The sequence below is a fragment of the Callospermophilus lateralis genome, chromosome 10, assembly GCF_048772815.1.
Source record: "Callospermophilus lateralis isolate mCalLat2 chromosome 10, mCalLat2.hap1, whole genome shotgun sequence".
Lineage (NCBI taxonomy): Eukaryota > Metazoa > Chordata > Mammalia > Rodentia > Sciuridae > Callospermophilus > Callospermophilus lateralis.
Genome location: NC_135314.1, coordinates 62,635 through 74,803, shown reverse-complemented (window position 1 = coordinate 74,803; position 12,169 = coordinate 62,635). Strand labels below are relative to the sequence as shown.

Genomic DNA, 12,169 nt, shown 5'->3' with positions numbered 1-12,169 from the left:
GGATGGAGGCTCGAGCCCCAGGATGGCCTTCCTGTTCACAGCACTGCCTGCCCCTGCCCACAGCACAAGCTGCACTCTGCCACCATGACCACGGCGACCCCAGGACAGAGACTCCCAGCAGCTGGCAAGCAGAGCCGTGTGCAGCTGCAGGCCACCTGTGTGGGGACCTCCAGGAGCTCTGTGCTGAGCCCTCTGGAGTCGGGGACTCAACGTTCTATGTCACTCTTAGCATGTGCATTTGAGGAGGGCAGCGTGGAGCCCCTGTGCAGGCACAGTGCACAGGGGCCTCTTGGGGTTATGCAGGGAGTTCATATTCCACATTACCTCCAGCCTAGGTATGTCCCTGAAGGCCCAGAAAGAGACGCTGGAATGAAAACTTGTGTGTGAACATTCACAGCAGCACCATGCACAAGGCTCAGAAAGGAGAAGTGACCCAGTTGTCCACTGAGGAGGAATGGGGAACAGGATGACCGGAAATCATCAGAACTATGAATTTCCGAGCTCTGATGGGGCTGGGCAGGGGACTGGGTACTGCTGGAGTGCAGGTGCCTTCCAGGGTTAAATGGGCTGTTTGGAAGTAGAGGCGCTGGGCGCCCAGTGCTGTGAAGGCAACTGATGTCCAGCTCGATCCCTGGCTGAAGGACTTGTGCACGTCCAGCAAAGCTACAGCCCATGCTCAGGTTCCACCTCTCAGTGACCCAGCACCAAGTGGAGGCAGAGAGGCCAACCTCAGAGACACCAGTGTGGCCACATGTTCTGGGGAATGCAGGTGACCTGTGGGGACCTTGGAGAACACACAGGGGCATTACAAGCTAAAGCTGGGTGACACTGGACATAGCATGGGGCAGTCCTGGGGGGGACCACATCCCAGGGCAGCAGCGGTCAGGCAGGGAGTGCCCTGCCAGAGCCGAGCCTGGCCTGACCCCAGGGACGGAGGCCTGGCTCAAGCTGCATTGGACGGTGGGGTTCCTCAGCCAGAGAAGTGGCAGGATGCAAGGCCTCTCACTTCCAGGCCCAGGACCTGCAGGAGGAGAGGGTGGAGGTGAGTCCCTGGGCACAGCTGAGTCTCCCGGCAGCACCAGCCACGGCAGTGCCAGCCACACCAGCTTCCTAAACCTCCCGTAAACGTCTCTGTGTACAGCAGGGCACATGGGGCCTTGGGAGGGCTGTTTTCCAGGTGGACAGATGTCCCCATGGATGCTGCCAAGCCCGTTCCAGTCCCCTAGGTCAAGATGCGTTACACCTGGCCGAGCAGCCATGGCCGGGAGCCAAGCTGACCCTGGCAGGGACACCCCACTGACCTTGAAGACGTGTCCTGCCTGCGGCTCCCGCAACAGCTGCTCTGGACTCAGGCTGTCCGCTGCAGAGGTCACGTACAGGTCGGAGTAGTCAGCCCCCCCGAAACAGCAGGACGTCACCCTGGACACTGGCATCTCCGGGGTGCACAGCCGCGTCCCTGTGAGTAAAGCTCAGGTACATCCCTGAAGCCCAGCCACCCATCTGCTGCTGGACCCCAGGTGGCCTGACTGCCCACTCCCCAGTGGGGCCCTGGGCCGGCTGGTTCTCCCTGGCACCTGCAGCACTTGATCCCCAAGTCTGCCCTTCCTCATGGACTGCAGGGGTCAGCAGGGCCACCTGGAGCCCAGGAGCTGGAGAGGCCAGTTTCCTGGAGGGAGCTGGACATATTGTAAGAGGTTGGTCCTGTCCACATTTGCACCCCAGAACCTGTGAGTGGGACCTGGTGTGGGAACAGGGTCTCTGCAGAGGTCCTTAGTAAAGGGTCCTGAGATGGGCTCCTCCTGGGTCAGGGGGCCCTCATGCAATGGCCATGTCCTCCCAAGAGACAGAGGAGGGGACACAGACCCAGAGGAGGAGCCCCGTGGAGACAGAGGCAGAAGCTGGAGTGAGGGGCCACCTGGAGCCCAGGAGCTGGAGAGGCAGGAGGAGCCTCTCTGGAGCTCATGGAGGAAACTGGACACCATGGTAAGAGGTGGGTCCTGTCCACATTTGCACCCCAGAACCTGTGAGTGGGACTGGTGTGGGAACAGGTCTCTGCAGAGGTCGTTAGTGAAGGGTCTGAGATGGGCTCCTCCTGGGTCAGGTGGCCCTCATGCAATGGCCGTGTCCTCCCAAGAGAAGAGGAGGGGACACAGACCCAGAGGAGGAGCCCCGTGGAGACGGAGGCAGAGACTGCAGGGAGGGGCCACCAGCCCAGGGCCACCTGGAGCCCAGGAGCTGGAGAGGCAGGAGGAGCCCCCTGGAGCCTGTGCAGGGAGCTCAGCCTGTGACCCTAGTCCAGCCTCCGCCCTCCAGGGTGGGAGAGGACAAGGTCTTGTAGTTTTCAACCGCTGGTTTGTGGTCATTTTCTACATCAGCCCCTGTGTTCCCTGCACTGCCCATCTGCACAGGTCCCCCTGTAGCTGGACAAGCAAGTGGTCCCACTCCTGGACCCTGAACACCGTGGCACAGAGCACCCCATGGCCCCTCCTTGACCGACTGCCCTGTGCACACACCTGTCTCCACGTCCATGCGGATCACCCTGCCTCCATCAATGCAGGCCACCCAGAGTGTCCCCGTGGTGTCCATGAACAGCCCATCTGGCATGCCTTGCTCTGGCTCGAGCTGGCACACCAGTCGTGGGTTTGCTGCGGCAGGACAGACAGAGGCGCGTGGCCCCTCACTGCCCAGACCAGGGGGTTACATAGTGTGGCCTCAACAACGTGAGGGAGTGACAGACCCCGTGGTGCATCTGGGACCCCAGGAGGGGACTCAGGAGGGTGTGGGGGGCTGGCCATAAAAGGCCCTCCCCGAGAAGGGCATGGGGGGCTGGCCATGGTTGGTCCCGCCCAGTGAGGGCTTATGGGGCTGGCCATGGAGGCCCGTACTTCAGGGAGGATGTGGGGAGCTGGCCATGGAGGCTCCTACCCCAGTGAGGGTATGTGGGGCTGGCCACAGAGGCCCATACCTGAGGGAGGGCGTGCTGGGCTGGCCAGGGAGGCCCCGCCCAGGTAGGGCATGGGGGCTGGCCATGGGGGCCCCACCCATAGAGGGTGTGAGGGCTGACCATGGAGGCTCCTACCCCAGGGAGGGTGTGGGGGGGGGGCTGGTCACGGTGGCCCCATCCAGGGAGGGTGTGGGGGCTGGCCACGGAGGCCTTCCTCTGGGGAGGGCGTGGGGGGCTAGCAACGGTGGCCTCTACCCAGGCCTCCTGTCTGCACGTCGTAGTCATAGGACTGCACAGAGTAGTCCAGGCCGTCCACGTGGTAGAGAGTGTGATGGTCCAGGGACCAGTCCAGCCCGTTGGGGATGCCCAGCTGGTCCAGCTGTCTGACCACGGAGCGGTCAGCATAGAGTGTGTACAGGGAGCCCTGCCCCGGCTCCCACACTCCTGGGGCGGACGCCTCTGGCATGGTGCTTGGAGAGAGTGGAAGGTCAGTGGTCAGCACCCCACCCTGTCCTGCCCACCCCACACAGACCCGCTGTGCAGAGAGCTGTGGTCACCCTCAGTCGGGGGACAGCAGGCAGGATGGCCCTCAGGCGGCATCTGTGAGTGAGCCTCTGGGGTGGGTGCGATCTGCAGGTGGCTGGCTCCGGAGCACACACCCTGGCCTCTCTGCCCAGGAGACCTCTGCCCCAGAAGGGCTCACTTCTCAATGCTCCTGTGAATTGGGTTGCTGTGAGACCCCTGCGCTCCGTGGGACTCAGTTCACAGGGTCCTTCCTGGACAGCACCAGGAGGCCCAGCAGCCCAGGGCTCCCATACTGGGGCGGCTCACGTGCTCCTCAGCCCTGGTCCTGTCCTGCTCGCTCAGCTCTTGGGACTCCACCGCCCTCTGGCCTCAGCCAGCTGAAGGCTCCACCAGGTGGGGGCGGCGACTCCCTTCCGCCCTCCCCTTCCCGTCCCTCCCTCTGTGCTTCCCCAAATCAACAGAGCCCCAGGCGGTGGCATGTCACCTGCTGTGTCCTGCAGAGCCAAGGTAGCAGTTGCAGGAGCCGCCCATGCGCTCTGCATTAGAGTGGGAGAAGCAGCAGCCCCTGGGACCTCGCTTCCGTAGAGACCCCCGAGGTCGCGGCCAGCGCCCCGCCAGGCATCGCTGAGCCTTCCCCTTAGGGCCGACCATTCGGCTCCCCAGCCCTCCTGGGTTCTCCCCTCACACAGGCGCTGACCTGGGCAGCGGGACACTGTGCTCCTCTCCTACTGCAGAAGCGGGCCGGCTTGCAACTGGGGGTCCACCGGCTCACCCAGGCAGACTCACAGGGAGCACAGGCTTGGCCGGGCAGGCGCAGAGGGACGCAGGGGAGGCACGGGGAGCCCTGGCAGGCACACGGGGCGCTGGACAGGCGCAGAGGGGGCGAAGGGGAGCCCTGGGGAGGCACAGAGGGCACTGGGCAGGCGCAGAGGGGGGCAGGGGAGGTACGGGGAGCCCTGGACACGCACGCGGGGCGCTGGGCAGGGCTCTACTCACAGGCATCCTGTAAAGAACGGACTGCTGACCCCCGAGCTTCACCTGCTGACCCGACCCGGCCTCGCACACCTGGCTGTGTCACCCACACGTTCAAGTCACCAGCGCCCCCTCCCCCCCGTCTTCCTCCGCCCTCTGAGATGGTCTGGGCGCCACTCCCCCAGCCACGGGTTCCTCCCGCTGTGGAGCAGGGCTTGGCACAGGCATGTCGTCCCCCGTCCCCGAAAGGAGAGGTGCTGGTGGTGGAGGTGGAGTCCCCGCACCCACGTCTCCATGCCGCTAAGTGAGCCCAGCTCCTCCACACCCCAGGCTCCAGCCCCGGAATCCAAGGACCCCAGGCTCCACGGTCCCCTCCCCGTGGGCTAGAACCGGCCTTTTGGGTGAAGTACTCCCTTGGGAACCTCCTCCTCCTGGGTTCCAAGCCAGCGCTTGGCAGCATCCTCACCCCAACCCTGGTCCCAGAGCTCCTTAGGGTCCCGGACTGCAGGCGCCTGTCTGGGAGACCACCAAGGTGGGTGCTGGGGGCTGGTTCCTGCTCCCACAGCCCAGGAGAGGCCACCGCCTGGGTGGAGGGGATCTAAAGGAAAATGGATGGAGAGCTTGGACCTGGAACTCGTCCATTCCATGAAAGGTGCTGTGGCTCTTGGGAGCATTGGCTGCAGCCAGGGGGCGCCCCCTCACCCCGAAGGCTCCTGCTCAAGGGGAGGTCAGTGTGTAGCCCTGGATCTCACCCAGATTGGGAGGGGCCCTCTGGTCCTTCTGATTGGCCCTCAGGGTTTGAAGACAGGTCATGCCCCCCTGCTGGGCAGCCTGCAGTGTCCCCTGAAGTGACCGCAGCATGGGTGTGTCCACTCACTCTCTGGCCACAGTGGGCAGGACACACACCTACTCTGCGGGGCTCTTGTAGGAACAGACACCTCCCAGGACCACCAGTGATGTGCAACTCTTCAAAGCTAAGGGGACATATTTAGGGAGCCATGTGGTACCCTGAGGTCAAGATGACTGAGGTGGCCCCTGATCCATCCTGATGGCTCTCCTCTCTATGCTCAAGCCGAGGACAGACAGCAGCCGGACAGTGTCAGACCTCACGACATCTTGAGCATCAGGACACAATGCTGCCTTGGCTTGGTGGGAAGGTACAGTGGTCTGGAGAGAGAAACCAAGGGTGGCAGGCAGTCCCTCGGCTGGGCAGGCAGGGTGATGGGCCTCCATGCAGAGCACCTAGCTCTCCCAGAGACACACTGTGAGGGCGCAGAGCCCCACATGCCCTTTGCTCCCACATTCCAGGGGCCCTGGCACCAAACCGCTTGTCATGCCCCTGTGACCCCACAACATGACGCCAGGCACCCACCCTTCTCCGCTCCCTGGTGGTCCGGCCGTCCACCTGTGCTCGTCCTCCACCTGCCAAACGCTGGCCCATTCCCAGGCCCTGCCTGGAGTCCCGGGCAGCTTCCTTCTGCACCTGGGGCGGATGATCTCATCTGTCTCATGACTTACACCCTCTGACCTCCCATGACTCCCCCGTTTGTAGATGAGAACACAAGGGCTCCCAGACGGGACTCCGTGCCCAACACCCTGCTTGGAAGTCTATCAGGCATCCCACATGGGCTGGCCCACTCGCCCCTGCTCCCCTGCCTTCCTCCTCCTGTCAATCACCTGCCTTCCTCCTCCCCACCTGGGATGCCTCATCATGTCCTACCCCAGTGGGGTGACTAGCACCCCAAGTGCACTGGGACCTCGGGTAGGGCTTCTTTTGCATGTAGGGTCTTTGCAAATGTAATTAGGTAATGATCTCAAGATGACACCATCCTGGGTAAGGTTGGCCTTCATGAAATGGCAGTGTCCTCACTAGAGACAGAGGAGGGGACACAGGCAGAGGAGTAGCCACATGGAGACGGAGGCAGAGACTGCAGTGAGGGGCCACCAGCCCAGGGCCACCTGGAGCCTGTGCAGGGATCTCAGCCTGGGGCCCCTGGCCTTGGCCTCTGCCCTCCAGGGCTGGCAGAGGACAGGTTCCTGTGGTTTTCAGCTGCTGGTTTGTGGTCATTTCCTACATCAGCCCCAGTGTTCCCCTGCACTGGCCAAGTGCTGAAGGGCCACCTTGGCACTCCCGCCATCTGTAAAGTTCCCTCTGTAGCTGGACAAGTCCTGCCTGGAGCCTGTGGAGGGAGCTAAACCCTGTGACCCCTCCTCTCAGCCTTCTGGCCTCCAAGGCTGGGGGAGAAGATCCCACTGGACTGGCGAAATGGTTTCAGCCCCTGTGACTCTTTGTTTCCAAGCGCAGGACACTAACAGGGCCATGAAATTGCATCCAAAGTTGGCCCCTCATCCCAGCCTTCCAGATGTCCTGTCCACCAGGCTCCTTCTTGCCTCCCTCTGCTCAGCTCTGCAGCTCCCTTGGCCCTGGGGCTCCTTCCTGCTCAGCTCTGCAGCTCCCTGGGCCCTGGGGCTCCTTTCCCCCTCCCCCCTTCTCAGTTCTGCAGCTCCCTGGGCCCTAGGGCTCCTTCCCCCCTCCCCCTTCTCAGTTCTGCAGCTCCCTGGGCCCTGGGGCTCCTTCCCCCCTCCCCCCTTCTCAGCTCTGCAGCTCCCTGGGCCCTGGGGCTCCTTCCCCCCTCCCCCCTTCTCAGTTCTGCAGCTCCCTGGGCCCTGGGGCTCCTTCCCCCCTCCCCCTTCTCAGTTCTGCAGCTCCCTGGGCCCTGGGGCTCCTTCCCCCCTCCCCCCTTCTCAGTTCTGCAGCTCCCTGGGCCCTGGGGCTCCTTCCCCCCTCCCCCTTCTCAGCTCTGCAGCTCCCTGGGCCCTGGGGCTCCTCCCCCCCTCCCCTCTGCCCAGCTCTGCAGACCCCTGGGTTTGGGAGCCTCTTCAACCAGGTCTTTCTGGCACCACCCTCTCCCCGTCTGCTCCCCCAGAGCAGGAGCCTTGTGCCAAGTCAGTGTGAGCTGTGTCCCCTGCAGTGACTCCTCTGATGTCCTGCTGCCACCCTGCTGGCATGGGGTGGGCTCCCCCACCAGAGCAGGGCTCAGTCACATGGACAGTGTCCAGTTCTCACCCTCCTGGTGACACTCCTTCCTCCCTGTGGGACAGCTGGAGATGGTTTGCTGGACTCAGCCTGCTGGCCCCACGTCCCACTTTGCTGTCCATTGAAGCCGTGATGGCCCTGAGGCCCTTGGGAGCTGCAATGACCTGTGTGCTTGTGGTGAGCCCACCAGGTGGTACTCCCTGTGGGAGACCTGCTGGAGTGACTCGCTGGACCCCAACACAGGCCTAGGCCTGGGGTCATGCCCCCTGCCCCCTGGTGGGTCAGCTGGCTCCCTCTGTCCAGAGCATGAGACCCTGCCCTCCTCTCTTTGGGTCTGTGAGTGGTGGCACTGCTTTATCACGTCTCCTGTCTAGGAGTGGCCCCCTCTGGGGCTCAGCTGAGCATCCCCCATCCCAACTCCTTCCTGACTGGTGTTGTCACCCAGGGACCCTGTGACAGGAAAGCACCCTGGGTCTGCCAGAGCCTTGGGTCACCTGGCCTTAGGCTGCTTCCTGGGAGAGGCACAGGGGCAAGGTGGGGCTCAGGCTGTGGTCTGCCTGGGGACAGACATCTCCCTGAGAGAGAGGCTCAGCGCTCCTCCATCACCAAATCCCGCAGCCCAGGGCCTGAGCCTCTCTCCTCCTGCGCCCAGCACTCCATGTCCCTCATGAGCCCTGGCTGGGCCTCAGGGTCCTGCAGGAGCACTTTCCTCTCCCACAAGTGACAGGCTGACTTCTTCCCCAGGCTGCGGCCTGAGCCTCCACCTGAGCCTCTCCTGAGTGACTCTGGGTCCTGCCGCTGCCCACGTCACAGCCCTGAGTCTGTGTCAAGGTCACCTTCCATGAGCACCTGTTCATCAGACTGCCCGGCTCACCTGCCTGGTGTGTCCAGTTCGGGCAGGACCAGGACAGCCCTGCCCACCTGCCCTGTGTGTCCAGCGCCGGCAGGACCAGGACAGCCCCGCCCTGCTCATCTGCCCTGTGTGTCACCATGGGATGGACCCAGTCCCTGCCTCAAGGCAGACAGCGGCGCTGATGCTCAGAAGACTCCCTGCGCCCCCTGCTGGCCGCCGTCAGCCCTACACCCTCGGGGCTCAGAGCACCTCCTGCCTCTGGTCCACATCTCTGGGGCTGGGGTCCTGAAGGGCAGGCCGTCCTCTGCAGGGTCCTGGGAAGCTCCTTCCTGCATCTCCCCGCCCTCAGGACCCCAGGCCCTAAGCTTGGGTCCTCATCACTCCAGTTGTCTCCCTGTCCCCTCTGTCCCTTCTCCATCTGCCCCTCTTCTCAGCATCCTGCTGACTCCTTGGGCCCCAAGACCCTCCAGGTCACCTCCCTGTCCGCATCCCTACCTATCAGGTGGCAAAGGGCCTTTTGCATTCCCAGGGCCAGCAGTGGATGTGGACACTGACATCAGCGGGCCACAGAACTCATGCCCTGGGCAGCAAGGACCTCCCTAAGCAGAAGAGAGTCTCTGGGAGACCCTGCCCCAAAGGCATGACCCCCATAGTCCCAGGAGAGCTTCTGGGGGAAAGGGGGGGCTCTCATATGAAGAGACTGGGAACCTGCATCCTGTAGACCTGGGGTGACCATGGCAGCTGTGGGGTGGGGGTGCCCAGTGGAAGGTCATCTGCTTGTAGAGGGAATTGGGGCACCCACCCATCCCTGCTCACAGGCCCCTGTACCCCTCCCTGCCTCTCCCTGCTCACACCCCCCCTGTACCCATCCCTCCCTCTCCCTGCTCACAGCACCCTGTCCCTCTCCCTGCTCACACCCCCTGTACCCATCCCTCCCCCTCCCTGCTCAAAAGCCCCTGTACCCCTCCCTCCCTCTCCCTGCTCACAGCCCCTGTACCCCTCCCTCCCTCTCCCTGCTCACAGCCCCTGTACCCCTCCCTCCCTCTCCCTGCTCACAGCACCCTGTACCCCTCCCTCCTTCTCCCTGCTCACAGCCCCTGTACCCCTCCCTCCCTCTCCCTGCTCACAGCACCCTGTACCCCTCCCTCCTTCTCCCTGTTCACAGCCCCTGTACTCCTCCCTCCCTCTCCCTGCTCACAGGCCCCTGTACCCCTCCCTCCCTCTCCCTGCTCACCCCCCCTGTACCCCTCCCTCCCTCTCCCTGCTCACACCCCCTGTACCCCTCCCTCCCTCTCCCTGCTCACAGCCCCCTGTACCCCTCCCTCCCTCTCCCTGCTCACACCCCCTGTACCCATCCCTCCCCCTCCCTGCTCACAGGCCCCTGTACCCCTCCCTCCCTCTCCCTGCTCACACCCCCCTGTACCCCTCCCTCCCTCTCCCTGCTCACACCACCTGTACCCCTCCCTCCCTCTCCCTGCTCACACCTCCCAGTACCCATCCCTCCCCCTCCCTGCTCACAGGCCCTTGTACCCCTCTCTCCCTCTCCCTGCTCACAGGCCCCTGTACCCCTCCCTCCCTCTCCCTGCTCAAAGCCCCTGTACCCCTCCCTCCCCCTCCCTGCTCACAGCCCCTGTACCCCTCCCTCCCTCTCCCTGCTCACAGGCCCCTGTACCCCTCCCTCCCTCTCCCTGCTCAAAGCCCCTGTACCCCTCCCTCCCTCTCCCTGCTCACAGCCCCTGTACCCCTCCCTCCCTCTCCCTGCTCACAGGCCCTGTACCCCTCCCTCCCCCTCCCTGCTCACACCCCCCTGTACCCCTCCCTCCCTCTCCCTACTCACACCCCCCTGTACCCCTCCCTCCCTCTCCCTGCTCACACCCTCCTGTACCCCTCTCATTCTCTCCCTGCTCACACCCCCCTGTACCCCTCCTTCCCTCTCCCTGCTCACACCCCCTGTACCCCTCCCTCCCTGTCCCTGCTCATCCTGTTACACTACTGAGGGTCCCCACCTGCTGCAGAGCTGAACTCTGAGCCACCTGAGTCAGTCTGGCCAAGGGGCCTGGGCTAAGCAGCACAAGATCATCAGGTAGAGGGCAGCCCCCAGGGTGGGCACTGGGTGTTCGGGGCCCTTTGGTCTAGTGGGTAGTGACCCCAGGCATCAGCCCTGACTTCACATCAAAACTGAGATTCAGAAGCAGTGAGGCCCCGTCAGCAGTGAGGGGAGGGTCCCCATGGCCCTCTGCACAGGGGGCTTGTGCAGCACCCGAGGTGGGATGCCCACATGTGGCAACAGGCAGGACCCCAAAGACACCAGCTCCTCCACGGTCTTTCATCCAGACCATGTCACACAGCTCCTGGTGACCGCTGCAGCAGGGTCCATCTGCCTTCATGAGACCCACACAGCAGAGGGCCTGCTGGAACCAGGGACCACCAACCTGGGGTCTTAAGTGGAAATGCATCTTCCATGTGGCTCCTCCTCTGAGTCTGTCCCCTCTTCTGTTTTAAGGACACAGCCATTGTATGAGGGCCATCTGACCCAGGAGGAGCCCATCTCAGGACCCTTCACTAATGACCTCTGCAAAGACCCTGTTCCCACACAAGGTCCCACTCACAGGTTCTGGAGTCAAGATGTGGACAGGACCTGCCTCTTACAATGGTGTCCAGCTCCCTCCATAGGCTCCAGGGAGGCTCCTTCTGCCTCTCCAGTTCCTGGGGCTCCAGGTGGCCTTGGATGGTGGCCCCTCACTCCAGTCTCTTTCTCCATCTCCATGTGGCTCCTCCTCTGTGTCTGTGTCCCCCCTTTCTCTCTTGGGAGCACAGTGCCATTGCATGAGGGCCCCGTGTCCAGAAGGAGCTCATCCCGAGATCCTTCACCTGTTACACCTGAACAGACTCTTTCTCCAGCAGCAGACAGCTCACAGTCCTGGGGGACGTTCCTGGTGGGGCCCATCCATCCCTACAATGTCACCTGGGGAGATGGCCAAGGTCAGTACCCTGGTATAGACAGCGGTGGGGACAGGTGGAGGCCTTGGAGAACAATGGTACAGAAAGCCCCTCCTGGTTGGGGGGATCCAAGGCCCACTCTGTCTAAACGTGAACTCACCCTGGAAAAATTCAGCTGCCCTTTGCCCAGGAAGAGGGCGGTGCAGGGCCGGGTTCCTGGGCAGCTGCCTCCTCTGGCATTTCCCTGTGGAGAAGGTCTCCTAACAGATAATTACAGCCCAGCAAGACAAACCAGGAGCACAGACAGGGGCCTGGATTGCCAAACAGGGCTGCTCTGGCAGGGGGCAGGCGGCCTGGGGAGCCAACAGGGGCCTTCCCAGGGCTTGAGGACCTGAGTAGGGCTGAGTCCTTCCCGCGTGGGCCGGGAAAAGGGAAATTGGATCTTTGCTGGGTTTGTGGGCCAGGTACCTTTGTTGCTAGGGCAAGTAAGTTCTGAATGGAGAGTCCACAGACAGGGCTGGAGGCCAGGGCCTCCTCCACTGGGCAGTCTTTTAGACAGGTGCTCTCCAAGGAAAGTGCCTCGTCTACTGTCTGGGGTGTGTACACATGTGCTCCTCATGGTCACTCTCATGGGAAGCCAAGGTCACTGAGGAGGATAAGGTGTCTGGTGTGTATACTGCAGGAGGGCACTGCGTCCCAAGTGTGGGCTGGAGGAGGACACTGTGTCCCGAGTGTGGGCTGGAGGAGGACACCGTGTCCCGAGTGTAGGCTGGAGGAGGACACTGTGTCCCCAGTGTAGACAGGAGGAGGACACTGTGTCCGCAGTGTAGACTGGAGGGACACTGTGTCCAGAGTGTAGACTGGAGGAGGACACGGATATCCTGAATGTAGGGTGGAG

The 12,169-nt window shown here is 63.1% G+C and overlaps 1 protein-coding gene across 1 annotated transcript; it reads right to left on the bottom strand.

Annotated features, from left to right (window-relative positions):
- Positions 1 to 970: 970 nt before the first annotated feature.
- Positions 971 to 3,410, bottom strand: LOC143408712 (regucalcin-like). The gene is made up of 4 exons (XM_076868570.1): positions 3,200 to 3,410; positions 2,514 to 2,645; positions 1,302 to 1,456; positions 971 to 1,021 (listed from the first exon to the last, which is right to left on the bottom strand). Exons 1-4 carry the CDS (start codon positions 3,408 to 3,410, stop codon positions 971 to 973), a joined length of 549 nt encoding a protein of 182 aa, XP_076724685.1.
- Positions 3,411 to 12,169: the final 8,759 nt, after the last annotated feature.